At 35.4% G+C, this 16,678-nt stretch overlaps 1 protein-coding gene across 1 annotated transcript in view; it reads right to left on the bottom strand.

Moving 5' to 3' along the window:
* Positions 1-4,664: 4,664 nt before the first annotated feature.
* The window catches only part of LOC136033963 (protein spinster-like), a 52,208-nt gene continuing 40,194 nt past the window's right edge, over positions 4,665-16,678 (bottom strand). Inside the window, exons 7-9 of the mRNA XM_065714990.1 lie at positions 14,589-14,687; positions 6,777-7,002; positions 4,665-5,335 (exon numbers count right to left, since the gene is read on the bottom strand). Of these exons, the coding sequence (XP_065571062.1) occupies positions 5,271-5,335; positions 6,777-7,002; positions 14,589-14,687 (390 nt within the window). The 3' untranslated portion in view covers positions 4,665-5,270. The remainder of the gene's footprint in view (positions 5,336-6,776; positions 7,003-14,588; positions 14,688-16,678) is intronic.

Here is a 16,678-nt window from a genome sequence, read left to right as displayed (position 1 = left end):
TTGAGCAGCACCTACATTCATGCTTAATTCAACTCAAAAAAGGACAAAGATTAGCTTATACTTCCTTCCTCCCTAGATCATCCTCTATGTTTACCGGAATGCTAACAAAAGATAAAAATAAATGTTGACGTAAAAATTTACTTTCTGAAACATTAAGCACTTGTCCCCCTCCCCACGATCTAAGAACCACTGATACTCCTCCAAAGTTACTGATAGAAAATTTTCCCGCAGACAATTCCATCTTCACTGACAATTTCCACCACGGAAATTTCTTGCGGACGATTCAGCCTCAAAAATAAAAAAGCATTCAAAAAAGACCATTTTTTTATTGTTTTTCAGGTTATGGCGGAATTTCCCTATGCGGAATTTTTTTTCTGGAAATCCCACTCGAATGGAAAGTTTCCCCGCGGAAAATTTCCCTATGGACAATTCCTCCATGCATAGTTATTCCCGTGAATAATCTCGCCCACAAAAATCTAGCCCAGAAAGATACAGTTATCGGTTCTTTCAACTATGATGAACAAAATGGCTATCTCTAAGTTTTGTAGGAAGACATTAGGGGAAAAAGTGCGTAAGAGAGGGCAGTGTTTTTGGTCAATTGAAAAGGCCCCTGGAAATTTTAATTTACGTTCAAATGAGCCACCTCCCGATCTTCTAGGACCATTGGCTCAGTACAATAATTCTGGCAATTCTTTTGGCAAAAAAATATAAATTCGAAATTTTCTCAAAGGGGAGGACTTCTCTCAAAGGGGACTTCTCTGATACCCTGAATTTGACGATGAAGTTTTCAATAAATTCCTTGACTTTTGGGAGTTGTTTTCCCCTTTTTTCAAAAGTCTGGCAAGTTTTCCCAGTTTCAGGCATCAATTCAAAACCGTCAGGAGCTTTTTTTGCGTGATTGGGGAGGGATAAAGTGTACGTTGACCTTTAACTTAGAGAAATCGGATATCAAAGATTTTTCACACATCTTGGCTGTCAAACACCGAATTTGCAGGATCTCTAGATCAGTTTGGGGAATGGAGTCAAATATTAAAGATAAAGAAAGAAGCGGGAGAGGTAGGGGAACTTTAGACTTTGAATGGGGGATCATTTTAAAAATCTTGTGTCTCTGGTAATTCAACAATCTTACGCTAAAGCTCCTTTGACATTTAGAATCTGAAATGAAAACACAGTTGCCAAGTGATCTAAAAACCAATTCCTGGTTAAGTAGCAATGCAGACTAAAAGAAACTTTGTGGACCCAGGTTATCGAAATAGCATATCTTCATTATCTCTGGAACAAACTGGAACCATGATTCCCTTGAGATTGTCGGGGGATTTTTGGAGGGGAGAGGAAATTTACCCTGAACTTTGACTTAAAAAGAGGGTCAGAATGTAATTACAGGAAAATGTATGTCTAGGTTGTCAAAATAGCCTAACCTTTTCAAATAGCTAAAAGATTTGTACTGAAAAAAATATCTAAGAATTAAATTTCATGTCTCCATTTAGCTAGTAAGAGAAACTTGGGGGCTGACGTCCTCACACCAACGCCCGAAAAATTTTTTGCAGGGGGAATTTTTTGGGGGAGAAACCGTTCCCCCGAGAACGATTTTCTGGGGAAAAATCCTACCACCGTGGAATTCATAAATTTCTTGACTAAGCAGATCCCTGCGCAACAAAAAAGCCCGACAATAATTTTGGCTACTAACCCCCCCTGCAAATGTTATATTTTTTTTTTGGCTGTAGGCTTACGGGGCTAGTAGACACTCGATTTTTCGACTATCTTGAAAAAACTGGCATTTCCAAAACTTCGGTCAATATTCACCAGGGGCTGAGGGTCTAAAATGAGGAAGGAGGGTTGTTACCCCCCTTCCTGTCAATCATTTTCCAACATCCCTTTCAACTAGCCGTGAAAGTTTCAACTTAATGCCCTCGACTGTTCCTAAGCTATTGCTGATAAACATTTTAACAACCCGCATGCAAATAATATGTTTTGATGTTGACCAATAACCCCTTCAAAATTACTTAAGAGCAGTCACAATTAGGATTGGTCAAAGTCGCAAGTCGTTGTTATCAAACTAATAAGTAGTCGCAGCCGCTGTACAAGTAGCAGTAGTAGGGAGCCTAAAAGTTTCAAGTTGAGACCCTTAGCTATTCCTAAGGTATTACATACACACATTTTTTATAAACAGGATGCACATAGTGTCTTTTGATTTAGCTGAAAACACCTCTCGACATTTATTAAAGTTTCACATTGACACCCTTACTCTTTTGGGATGCAAATGGGTTAAACATTCCCCCCTTTCTCAGTGATAATTCTTGTGCGTAAACATTCAAAAAATTATGTAACTTTGAAATTGCCAAATAATTTGTCCCAAAATAAGCGTGTTGCTTATTGAAAATATTTTATAAATTATCCTAAAGTTTTTTCTTTGATTAATTATTTTCTAAATTTCACTCCTCCATACATGTAACCGGGAGGCAAATTGTGGTTCAATTAAGACCCATTTAGACTCTTAACTCTTTGAGGGCACAGCCAGTTTGGAACACTTTTCCCAATCAAAAATTGCATAATCTATAAATTGTCAAATAATTTACCCAAAATAAACGTGTTCATTCTTCTCAATGTTTTATCAACTATCCTTATGTCTTTTCTTTTACTGATTTTTTTTTTAATTTACTCCTTCCTCAACTTGACTAAAGGCTAATGCCGAAAGGAACAAAATTCTTCATATTTGTCCACTTTTTACCTTCTTTCGTGATTTTGTCATATAATATCAGGTTATAACTGGAAACCCTGCTATTCAAATTTTGCTGCATCAAGTAAAGGAACGCCTTCGAAAGCCGTTTGCAGTCACCAAAGGATACCGCCCCTTTTTTTACAGTATGTTATCCTCGGCATAGCTAATTTATGGTAATCGGACTGTCCGGCCTTGAAAAACAAATTTGAAAGCCAATTAAGTCTTTCCCGGCGGGGAATCGAACCCCGGTCTCCCACGTGATAGGCGAGGATGCTTACTACTATGCTACCCAGCAGTTATTTATAGGTAAAAATATATTACTTTGAGTTGTTGACAAGTCCTCAGATCTAGACAGATTTTCATAAAAGTTGTAGGCAGAGGCGCCAGTATGCTAAATGTTTCGGGGGAAGGTGCAATGGATTTCCTCACTGGCGGGTCATTTTTACCAACCGATTCAGGTAAATATTGAATAAGTCACATGACTGGCCTCCAAAAACGGTGAATATTATACTCGATGCCTTTTTTACGCTCTTTCCAAATATAGTAATCGTTTTTGACACAAATTCAATGTTATGCCCTTAACAGACTTTCATGACAATGATCTTGTTTCATTGATTTTACGTCTAATATTCCCACTAGCCCTTTTATCTAATTAACAAAAAAAATGAGCCATCAAAATATGGGGCCCCATAGTATGTTGTATGTTATTGGGTGGCCCCCCAGGAGTGGGGGGCTCCTCACGTCATTATTTTACCAACTCATTTTTTTTACAGGCGGGCGGAAATATTGGAAGGATATCCCCGTTTCCTCATCATACGTGAGGCCCCTGCTCTTAGCGTTTTGCAAAAGCCATTATTTTACAGACTCATTTTTTTTTACCGACGGGCAGAAATAATGGAAGGATATCCCCTCTTACCACCACCATATTTGACGCTCCTTGTCTTAGGGTCTTGAAAAGTCATTAAAAGAGGGGTGGTTGAATTTCCCAAGCATTACAGAGGGTGGATACAAGGTTTTCTTTTTGTAAAATTACGTTAAGAGATCAGGGTAAAATCATAAATGAGACACTTTTCACTACCTTGTAATATATTGTGGGAATGAAACTTTCGGGAGGAATGGGAGGATAAATTATACACTAAGAAGAATATTTACTCCTTCGTTCAGCAAATTTGGAGTTTTTTCGCATTACTTAGCTAGACAGAATGTGAATATACTGCTTTTTTAGACTCTCCCCAAACATACTATTCGCTTCCCTCGAAAATTTTATTTTAAGCCCTTAAAGTGACACCTAGTTCCTTATTAGGCCTATTTGGCAGCAGAATTTCCTTATTAGGCCTATTTGGCAGCATAATTTCCTTATTAGGCCTATTTGGCAGCAGAATTTCCTTATTAGGCCTATTTGGCAGCAGGTTACCAAAAATTCTTGAAACTACTGCAAACAATCATAAATACTTATTTATATCACCACTGAAAGCGTATTCCTTTATTTCACCAGTCCTCACCTCCTGACCGATAATAAAGAGCTCAATAAAAAGAAGAAAAAAAAAATCATACTTGTAACAATGATTCTAATTGAGATAATTTTGTTGTATTGCATTTAGCCCCGTACAAGCTACGGCGTTTTGGTATTATTGTGGATAGATGTATTTCTTTTAATTAAAGGCATTCCTTTATTTATATTTTAGGTCTTCAGCTTTTAGTCTCTGCTTTTATCCCCATCAAATATCCTTTTTTGCGTCGAGGACAAAGTGTGACAGCGCTCTGAAATATTTATCATTTTTCCACTGTTATTGTACTTATTTTGTAATTTTTTTTTCAATTATTTTCTTAAAGTTATAACCTAGTAAAACCTTCATTTGAATGGGCTCTTTTCAAATACCTAGGTAAACTATGAGCCACTGCATAACGACATGTTCCTGAAATTGCGAGAAATTAAATAGTGCTGTTGATAGATTAAAATTGTTATTCATCTCAAAATACTTGCATGATATCAATAGGTCAAAAACTCTAAAAAAAAATCAAGCGGAAAGTGGCACTTTATTGCACTGTTATCCCTTTTTTTTTTACTTAAAACCTGATCTAGAAACTTCCATTTGAATCACTTTTTCTTACGTTTCTACGACCTTCTGTTCGACACAATTACAAAGGAAGTAAATGAAAAAAAAGAAACCAAAGAAGAAGAAAATAATGAAAACAACTTCGAGTGACATCATAACCGAGTGACATCAGGCCGGTTCCAATCTAGACTATCCTTACTGGGTTCTGGTAATCTCTATAAGAATCTTCGACCTGTAGGCTATTTTAATCTCTAAGCTAATAAAGTCACCTGTTTCAATTTTTGGCAATTTTTGACAAAGATGTTTTCTTTAAGATTCTCTGTGCTATCTTTTGAGGAGCTTCCTCAAACTGGGCTCTGATTGATTCATTTTAAGTCTTGATAAAGCCTTAAGGCTTTTTTCCAAGGGTCCCTTTTAGAAGCACTTTATATATCCTCACTTTTATTCTGTTTTCTTAGCCCTTTTTTCATTAGCATAATGTCATTTATCACTTTTCAACTGTCAATGTCTGTGTTTTCGTATACAGCGTCTTCTGCTTTCTGTTTAGCCTCTATGGCAGCTAAAAAAAAGAAAGTTAATTTAAACACTCAAAAAAGAAACACAGAAAATTATCTGCTTGTAGCTTCATAACCCTCATCCCTGAATAATTAGGCTTGCTTTAATATTATTGCTGTTGTAATTAATTCAGGTTGCGCTTGACGCTGAAATCGTTGCAACTGCTTATGCTGACATTCAATCTAATTGTATTTATCCTGCCTGTAAGGTAAATATTATTAATATTATTTTCATTTTCAAACGATTTATCTTTTGCTTGGGTTTAGAATTTAGGTAGTAATACTTTTTTCCTGGACATCAACGTCTATTGGTATTGCTGCTTCTCTCAAACTCTATTCAACACTCTTCACTCTATCGGGATATCTGTGACTTGAGCTTTGTCACGCCAATGCAAATTAGTGAAAAACATCCCTGCAATTAATTATTATTTTAGATGTTTCTTTCTGTCCTTGATTGACCAAGTACACAGTCATAAATATTTTGCTCGTTAAATTGACCAAAATATCGACAATGCCGACAGAGGTCTAAGTAACACATGAAAGGTCAACCATCTCACTAAATCAAAAGAGGCTTACAGAATTTACTTGAAGCGGTATTGATACTAAAACTAGAGCAGGTTAACTCCAAACTATCTGATAGAATAAGGCCAGACCCAAGGTCTATTGTGAAACTATCACCACTGAAAGTTCAAAGGAGACGAGACATCATATTGCAAAGCACTAATTACCCGTACATGATATAATTTAAATGAGTAATTTAATGTAATTTAAGCGGAGCAAGTATAAAGTAAACTAAAACTATATGTTTAGTTCAAAGATACACCCTATGAAAAATAAAATCATCTTTTACTGAATAAAAATGATAATTTTTCTGTTTAACAAATACATATCAATTACATGACATATATTTTCATTTCAAAAGAATAGAAGGTTTGATCTTCACTTGGCATGTGAATACGATATTCTAGAGCAATGATTCTCAAACATTTACTGCAATGGAAGCCTTTTTTGTTATTAGTAATGTTACAAAGGCTATATTTAAATTATTTTCAGTATAGTAAAGAAATATTTTTCTTGAAACCCAGTTTATTTACATATTCGCATTTTCTCTTTGTTTTTTGTTGTTGCTTTTTTGGGGGGAGGGGTCAATTTTCTCAACAAAAACACCAAAAAAGAGGTTTTTCTTCAATATAAATAAAAAATTTCAAAATTCAGGGGGGGGGAACTACGTAAGAAATACCCTCTACAGACTCTCCTCCGTCACCTGATGTTGATTAAGACAAGGAAAGCATGTTCAATTTTGAAACAACTTATTCTTCGGTCGATGTTTTCACCAGTTCGTTTTACAAACTTGCATCGCTTGTCATTGAATATTGTTGACTTTTTTGTCGACAAGCTCGTCACAAATTTACCCCCTATCGTTTTCTCTCAAGTATCCCTGCTTACCTTCAGCAAGTGCCCGGTCAGCTTTGTCCTTATCTTTTTCAAAAAATAGGGCACTATATAGGGCGAAAGCTCCAGCAAGTACGGTCACTATCACGGTTATGTACATTGCGTATTGTAGTGAAGTAAAGTCGTTGGGATCTAGGGACGATGAAGCACATTCATCATTGTTGTTTAATGGCTGAAGAAACACACTTCCTCCTACAATTGGTTTCAGGGCGTCAGATACCTAAAAACATTAAAGTTCCGTTTAATAGAGACGAAAAAATAATGCATACTATTCATATAAAATAACGTGAACCCATTTAGAGCAAAACACTTTTTTCGGAAGGGGAAAATAAGAAAAAGTTTTTCTCAACTTCAAAATATTTTGTTCGGAATATTATGGTATTTTGCCCTTTTTATACTGTATTATCAGTCTAAGGCAGGGAAAAAATAGGTACATTAAGCCTACTCCCCCTCCCTAGCGGTTGCCAAGTGTTTGGTTCCCTAACACCAGCTGGGGTTCCAGCGATTGCTCTGGTGTGAGAATGTCCTTTATTCTCTGATCTCTGTACTGACTGATGCAGAAAATAATGGTGATTCTTTTGTTTTAGCAGCCCATGATCTTGCCCGTGCTTTTGAATCATCTATCCACGAACATATTCTGTATGCTGCAGCAAAAAGAGGCGTAGAACATACGGTCATCGAACCGCTCTGCTCAAAATATAGCAATCTTCATGTTAGAATAAATTATCCCAGTTGGGATTTCGATATGCTTTTACAAATTGATAAACAAATGAAAAAGGATATAAAGCAAGGGGTATTAAATTCGTAGGGAGAAAATAATGGTAATTCTTTAGTTTTAACAGTACATGATCTTGCCCGTGCTTTTAAATCATCTATTCACGAACATATTATGTATGCTGCAGGAGAAAGAGGCGTAGAACATTCGGTCATCGAACCTCTCAACTCAAAATATAGCAATATTCATGCTAGAATAAATTATCCCAGCCGGGATTGTGACATGCTTTTAGAAATTAATATACAAGTGAAAAAGGGTATAAGGCAAGGGGCATTATATTCGTTGGCAGAAAATAATTGTGATTCTCTAGTTTCAGCAGCCCATGATCTTGCCCGTGCTTTTGAATCATCTATCCACGAACATTTTTTCGAAAAAGAGGTGTAGAACATTCGGTCATCAAACCTCTCGACTCAAAATATAACAATCTTCATGATAGAATAAAGTATCCCAGTTGGGATTGTGACATGCTTTTAGAAATTGATATACAAGTGAAAAAGGGTATAAGGCAAGAGGCATTAAATTCGTCACATCTATTGAATAATTCCCTAATCAAAGTTTAATATGAAGCCACAACAACGTGCATTGTATACGAGATCGCTGTGTCGCTTATAAGTTATGCTAACGACATTTTAAATATTAGCAGAACCCAGCATGAAATGAAGAGGTTTTTTAGTGCATTAAAGGTAGCATATGCTTGTGCTGGTCACACATTCATTACTTAGAAAACGGATTTGCTATCTTTTAATTATAAAGTATGGACTGATTATATATGCGCTATGTTGGAAGATTATGGAAATCAAACCTGTTCAAGCGCTTACTTATCTAGGAGTCCTGATCGATGCGTCAGTGATGACCACTCTTTGGTTTTTTTATGGATATGGAGAGCTTGTCCCGAGCAAGGCGATATTTAGTCGCGATATTCTAGCATGAATGTATAATGCTTTTGTTTCCCTGAGTTTCCTCTATCTTTCTTCGTCATGGGATTGTTTTACAGAGGTAGAGATGAAAAGGCTGCGTACAATTTATTCTAAGTATACCAAGCATTAGCTTAGGCTTCTATAATGAGTAGGGTTTCTATCAGAGTAGCAAATTTCCATAAGAAGTTCCTGACTCTTGGTCGTCTTGGGGTAACTCTTCATAGACAGAATTGAGTTGAATATTTTATTTGAATGCCGATATTGAGTTAGCCCGTTTTGTTTAATGTATTCGTTTAAAATTGTATTTAGTAGTTTGTCTCTCTCATTTTATTTACTAATTTCTTATACCCTGACGCCTATTGTGTTTTATACAGTTTTCTCAGGTAATAAATCTGTATCGCACCATGATATCGTGTCATAAATATGTTTCTAGTATATAATTAGTCTTTTACATAAAAAGAGACATCAATTAGATATAAACAATAATTTTTTTCTTCTAATTAAAGAGGGTTGTTAAAACGCAGAGCAGCCAGACTATTGCAAAGAATTTTAGGATTTACAAAGGGTTGAAATAACAAGCTAGTGAAAGAACCTTGATTAAGACAAAAATTAAGGAAACAAGTATGTTTATGTTTCATTTTTTCATAACAAAACAAAACTCTTCTTTATAAAGGAGCTATACGCAGATTTAAATAAATAAGAAAACAGTTACAAGAGCCATTTAATAAAATTGCGGATTAGATACTGCTATATTCAAGAGTGTCTACAGGAATGAGGTCAAGATGGCTTCAACCCAATAAAAGACCAAAACCTTCAAAGTTTTTAATTCATAGGAAAAATATTCTCCCTCACCGTTTACTTGAACTTCCATTTTAAAGATATTAGTAAAAGTTTATAGTACAGATATAGTGTTGATCGAAAATTATGACTGAATACTGGAATTTCGTCTGAAATTTAGAGTTGAGTCCGATATTTTAATTCTTTGGCAGAAGAACTGAATAAAAAGTATTCATAAAGTATACATAATAGTAACAAATAATCAAAGTATATGAATCCAAGACGAGCTGAAAGTATTCAAACAAATATTAAGGAAAAAAGGAATGTTTTACAGAAAAGTAAAGAGTAACTTCAAAACCTAAGACGATCACAAATAAAGTCCAACACCGATACAAACTTAAAAAAAGCAGAACTTGAGATCAACAAGAAAGTGACATCAAAATGAGCCGAATTAAAAAAATAGATCAATCTAAAAAAAAAAACTGACTTTCAGATATAAGCTTCAAGCCAAACAAAAGTAAAGGTGCCACACCTCCCCATAAGCCTTTTAAAGTTTCAGAGTTTCATTTGAGCTTTGATGAAAACAAAATATATTTATGTAGTTTTTCTGTTGTAAATATAAAAGTGAAAATCAAATTGCCAAGATTTTCAGGAATTAATATCATTATAAATTAAACAATCAATCTACTTTCATTAGTTTGATCCAGTTATCGACTTTTGCGGTGATTTTTTTTTTTGTCGATGTTTCTAGAAATACATAAGCAAATGTGTTATTTCTGAGTTGTATTTTATGTTATGACAAAAAAATCTACCCGCAATATACATTTTCTTCAGTAATGGGCAATTGACGCTCCAATTCTTAGAAACTTTAAGGGTTTGGTATTCCTACTTGTGTTTGTGGCAATTTCTGTTCCTTTTAAGTTTGGCTTGATTAATAATTTTAGTTTCAATTCGTTTTACTTCTTCATCCAAGATCTTTTAATCTGGTCATCTATAGCAGGTTCTATTATATTTACGTTGATGTAATTATTCCTTTTATTTTCTGTTATTTTGAGTGTTCTTTTGATAATAAGTATTATGAGTTTATTTCTGCTTATCTTAGGTTTAAACGTGACTCTTTACTTTTCTTTAAAAATGTTCTTTTTGGGAGAACTTTTTTTTTTATAAATTAGTATCATACAAAAGTAAGAAACCAAAATAGGAATTCATGGAGAACAGCATCTACAGGATTAACGTGGAATTATTATACTATAAATAACAACAAAGAGCAGTAAAAGCCACCTGAGGCCAACACAGCTATGTACAGTCATCTTCCATGCCAATCTGTTTAAAGCCCCTTTCTTAACACTCTCCCGAGAAGTTCCCATTTCCTTTAAATCTTTCTTTATGGCATCCTTCCACCCCATGCAAGGATGACCTGCTTTCTGTTTAGCCCTAGATAATTGGCCAAAATGGATAAACTTTGGCAATCTGTCATCCTTCATGCAAAGAACATGCCCTAGCCATCCCAACCTTTCTTTCATTATAGCCCTAGAAAGCGGGGTTGAACCACATTTTTCGTAAAGCCTACTGTTTGAAATACGGTCAGTCAGCCAGGTACCCAGAACAATCCGTAAGCACTTTCTCTGGAAAGCATCTAGTAAATCTTCATCCGCTTTTCGGAGCGCCCATGCTTCAGAACCATATTTTACTATTGTCATCAATGTAAATTCCAATTTTCTAATCTTGGTTGGCAGACTTATCTTCCTATTCTTCCAAAGTTTTTTTAGCTTAAAAAAAGCACCTTCAGCCAGAGACTCTTAACATCTTCACTACTCCCATCATCTTTACTAATAAGTGAAGCTACCCACCCGATCAATCTTTTGCTACCCAAAGTCGCCTTTTCATCTTCACTTATTCCAAGCCTTAGTGACTTAGTTCTCTTAAAATTAATTTTCAAACCTATTCTAGAACCCTGAATTCGTAAAACCTCTAAAAGTTCATTCATTTTTCTCACAATTTATCTACGATGCTTAAATCATCAGCATAATTTAAGCCCAGGAGAATTTCTCTCCCCGTTTGATTCTGTGGTCTCCCATTGCATTTCACGTGCTCCTTAAGACAAAGTTCATCAAAATAATCCATATAAAGGGGGATAGAACACATTCCTGCTTAACTCCTGATTTAAATGCAGACCTGCTGCTAACTTCATTTACTGCCTTAACCGCAGCAGTATTATTTTTGTACATAGCACTAATCACTTTAATGTATTTGTCTGATACACTGTATAAGGATAAGACCTTTGCTAAAGCTCTTTCATGAACAGAATATAACGCTTGCTCATAATCTATAGAATTGAGGACAAAAGGTGTTTGAAAACTAAGGCACTTCCCAGTTATTAGGCCAAACGTGAGAATTTGGTCGACATATCCTCCACAATTTTCAAAACCACACTGTTATTCTTTCAAAACTTTGTCTACAGCATCTCTCAGTCTAATAAGTATCATATTACTAAATAATGTGCTACCTACAGAGACCAGACTAATTCTGTGATAGTTACGATACTCACACTTATCAACTTTCTTGCACAGTGGTTTGATTAAGGTTTTCCTGAAATCGCTAGGTACTTCCCCTTGTTCAAAAATCGTGTTCACGATCTTCAGTAGCTTATTTCTAACCTCAAGACCACCATCTTTAAGAAATTCATTCACCGCACTTTCAGCATCTGGAGCCTTATTATTTTATAGTCCGTTTAGTACTGTCGCTAATTTATCCCCACAAAACAAATCTTCCTTCACATCCAAGGTATCACAAGCTTTTCATTTTCCTCTATATCTTTTCCTGCAACTGTATCTCGGTTTAGCACATTCTGAAAATGTTCCACACATCTCTCTTTAAGTCTTTCCTTATAGCTAATTGTGGCCCCTTTCTTATCTTTAACTGGGACAAGTCCAGATTGACTACTCCCCTTCAATATATTAACATGCCAGTACAATATCTTATTATTATGCCGTCTAGCTGCATTTTCCAGATCCTCGGCAATTTTATCCATGGCATCCACTTCACACTTCCTTAGTTCATATTTTAATGCTTTCTCCATTTTCTTTACATTCCTTTTGTTTTCATATGATTTACCACTCCGATATTTCTTGTACAAACCCCTTCTTCTCAATATAGAACGTAAAGCTTTTTCACTAATATCCCTAGCTGCAGTCTTAACTTTCTTCCCTAAGACACCATCGGCAACTTCACAAATTGTTTTTCTAAAATTGTTTCAACCAGCTTCCACATTGTCAAATTTTAAACTCTCAAGTTTAGTATTTAACTGTTCCTGGAAAGTTACTCAAAAATTCTCTTCCTGGAGTCTACCAACATCATAACTTCCCGGGAATAGTTGCCTTTCCAAAATTTCAGCTTTAAATTATTCCTAGACACTATTAGATGGTGATCCTTACTTTTAACATCCATAACAGCACTCCTATATACTCTAGTATCTTGTATTGATCCTGCCAGTCTTCAGTTTACTATAAGATAGTCATTAAGACTTACTGTCTTACCATCACATGAATACGATGTAAACTTTTGGGCTATTTTATGACCAAGCACCGCATTAGTTATAAATGGATTTTTCTTTCTACTGTTTTCTTTTCCTATACCGAATTCACCTAGACTAGGACACCATCTATCCCTATTTCTACCGACCTGGGTGTTGAAATTTCCAAGTAAAAATACCATAGTTCTACCTGGGACCCAGTTTTTTTACTCCTGTTACTGTAAGTAAAATTCATCTGAGTCACTGGCATCTCTGTTAGTTGGATCGACAGGGGCATATACTACTATAACTGATACCCTGAACTTTTTAGTCATAAAATGAGCAATTAGTAGTCTATTATTAATACCTTCCAAGCCTATACAAGACTTAGCAGATTCCTTATTCATCATGAGCCCTACTCCCTGTCTATCTACTCAATCCTTCTTGTCTGAGAAAACAAACTGTAAATCACCTAATTTCATGCTTCCTACCCCTGAGATATTTCTTTCTGAAACTCCTAATAACTCCAGTTCAAATTGTCTGGATTCGTCAGTCAAAATGTCGATAGGATTGTCATTTTTTTAGTGTCGTAGCATTCCCAGCCCCAATTTGCATGTTCTTTAAATCATTGGAATGATTTTGGCCTCAGGAAAAGCAGTGATCTCGTATACCAGTGCAGGACGGGGTTCAGTATATCTTCTGAAGTCTACACTGAAGCGCTTAATCCGGCCTACAATGACAACAAGAAGTCCCTTGAACCTTCAGTATGAATAGAGGCTTTGTGCAATCCTGGGCCCATCTTGGTCACAACATGGTTTTCAGCACTTGGCGATCCTCTTCTATCAAAAAGAGTTGAAATCCTGCACAGACAGTCCGAAGCCTTCTACATCTGACTTCTTATATATTTATGCTTACAAATATGATGCTACTACGGGGAAGCAACCCGTAGTAGATAAATTAACTAGAAAGAGGTTTTTGCGCGGAAATACCCGTCAAAACAGACCAAACGCTGAAGAATTACCCATTAATCAGAATCCTGTGCGAATACTGTGGCGTTTACTAGGGTATAATTGAAGGGCACCACTCCTCGAGTGGGAAAAAAGTTGACCGCAAGATCCCCACACTTGCAGGCACCCCGAAAGTGTTGAGACAGTTATTTGCTGAGGCCGTTGACCATAGATTTAGATAGTACTCCCCTTACATCAGTTGTCCTCCTATAGAGGATCCTCCCACGATGGTGTTCTACGTCACCACGTAATTTAGCCCATTACTGGGAGAGGGTTTGTAACTCATGGGACGTGTGGGCCCGCCGGTGAACCCTGTTGTGTGTACATTTGAGAGGTTTTCTTCCTTCTCTACCTGTATTTATGGCCCCGGGTGAGGGTGCTCCAGCTTCTATTATGGAGCCCTAGCGACATCGTCCCCCCTTGATCCATATAGAAAATAACAGCAGTTACTGCCAATCACTGGTTAGAATTGTGCTAATTTGAGAGGTTTTCTTCCTTCTCTACCTGTATTTATGGCCCCGGGTGAGGGTGTTCCAGCTTCTATTATGGAGCCCTAGGGACATCATCCCCCCTTGATCTATATAGAAAATAACGGCAGTTACTGCCAATCACTGGTTAGAATGGTGCTAATTTTACTAAGCTATATGGAAAAAAAAATAACAACGCTGCCAGCCTCAAAAGCCGAAGAGTGGTGAAGACCAACATGAAAAAGTATAGGATTCCTCTTGGGGATGCAAGATTTTTTTTTGGCCAACTGGTGTTTACTGTCTAATCTTCTTCTTGTACTTTTTTCAAAAGGAAATTGACAAATAAACTTACCAATCCAATGAGGTAAGGGCTAATACAATCACCAAGAGCGTGCGACACAAATATATTCAGCGCTGTTGATGTTGCCCTCCTTGTTGGTACTACCACGTTCTAAAATCATATATATCGTTGAACAATTTTGCCCTTAACACATACATATAAATAAAAATTTTAAACATATAATAAAACATACAAATAAAAAACCTTTTTATTTAAAAATTTTTTTTTTATTTAATTGTTAATTTTCGTTTTTAAATTTAATTTCAGAGCGTTTTTTAATTAATGCATGTTTTGATTTTGACTCTACGCACATGAATAATTAAAACAAAATTTGCATATTAATTTTTTTGGCTTTCTCATAGTTTTGATCGGAAGATTTTGAGAAAAAAAGGAGCGAGGGTGGAGGCCTTGTTGCCCACCAATATTTTGGTTTCTTAAAAAGGCAACTAGAACTTTTAATTTTTTACGAACGTTTTTATTAGTAACACATATAAGTAACTTACTAATTAACTTACGTAACAAACTGTTATATTCGTATATTTTTATTACGTATATTAGGGGTCGGCTCCCTCATCAATACTTCAGTCTTTTCACTAAAGCTTAAATTTTTTCCCAATTCCTTAAGAATGACCCTTGAATCACAAAGGCCATACAATAAGTGATTGAAGTTACTAAGAATACTTTAGCGTAAAGAGCGAGGCATCAAAAGGAGGTGAACCCTTCATATGCGTAATATTTTCTGCTCATTTTAAGTTTTAATGCAACTCCTTACTTTCATTTGAAAAATTTCATATTTATCTTTTCATTGTTTTTCTAATAATGCTAGAAAATCCTGCACCCCCTTCATTGAAATTATCTTCCCTAATGACAAATGTCTCCATAGAAAGATCCTCCCGTGTACCCCTCTCTCTATCCCTCTCCCCCAAACCAATAAAAAACCCCTGAAAAGGTCTGTATTCTTCCCAATAACCCCAATAATCATTACTATATGTAAACACTGGTCAAAGTTTGTAACTTGCAGCCTCTCCCACGGGGACTGTGGGAGAGTAAATCGTCCCCAAAGACATATTTAGTAGGTTTTTTGACTATGATGAATAAAATGACTATCTAATATTTTGATTTGGTGACTTCAGAGAAAAATGGTGCCCTCCAATTTTTTGGTCACTTAAAAAGGGCATTAGAACTTTTAATTTCCGTTAGAATGAGCCCTCTCGGGGCAATCTAGGACCACTGAGTCGATACAATTACCCCTGGGAAAACAAAAATAAACAAATAAACACGCATCCGTAATCTGTCTTCTGGCAAAAAACAAAAATTTCTACATTTTTCTAGATAGGACCTTAAAACTTCTAATGTAGGGTTCTCTGATACGCTGAATCTGATGGTGTAATTTTCGTTAAGATTGTATGACTTTTAGGGAGTGTTTCCTCCTATTGTCTAAATAAGACAAATTTTCTCAGGCTTTTAACTTTTGATAAATATTACTAAACTTGATGAAACTTATATATTTAAAATAATTGTCTAGTAGATATAAATGAAAAAATAACTGTTAGATAGTTATTTATCAATAATTTAAATCATTTAACAATAATTTACTCTGCCTTTAAGTGATACTTTGACAGTTAGTATACATATTGTATATTTTGTATATCATTGTATATCATTTATATCTTTGATTTTATATTTTAAATACAAAATATGAATTGTAAATTATTTATATATCGTTATTCACTGAAAATGTGAATACCATACAAAGGATAAATCGTCAGCTTCATAGATAAGATCGACAGTTTAGACTATCTATCAATAAATTTTGTTTTTACTAGTGAAACTCTGAGAGTTAATGACTAGCTCTCAAGCATGGATTTTTATTTATTGATACATTTCATATGAAAAATATGAAATATCTAATGCCGAACTGGCCAGCCATGACAATAGACAATATGACAACATGACAATAGAAAAAAGACAAACTAAAACAACGAGGATAATTCACCTTTATAAAACGAAGCGTCTTAAACACTAAGAAACAAAATCCAAACTAACCTAAAATTAAGAAGAACCTATGTAATTGCTGACACTGTGATTGTTCTTGAATTTTG

The sequence above is a fragment of the Artemia franciscana genome, chromosome 12, assembly GCF_032884065.1.
Source record: "Artemia franciscana chromosome 12, ASM3288406v1, whole genome shotgun sequence".
NCBI lineage: Eukaryota > Metazoa > Arthropoda > Branchiopoda > Anostraca > Artemiidae > Artemia > Artemia franciscana.
This window is presented reverse-complemented; position numbering and strand designations above follow the sequence as displayed.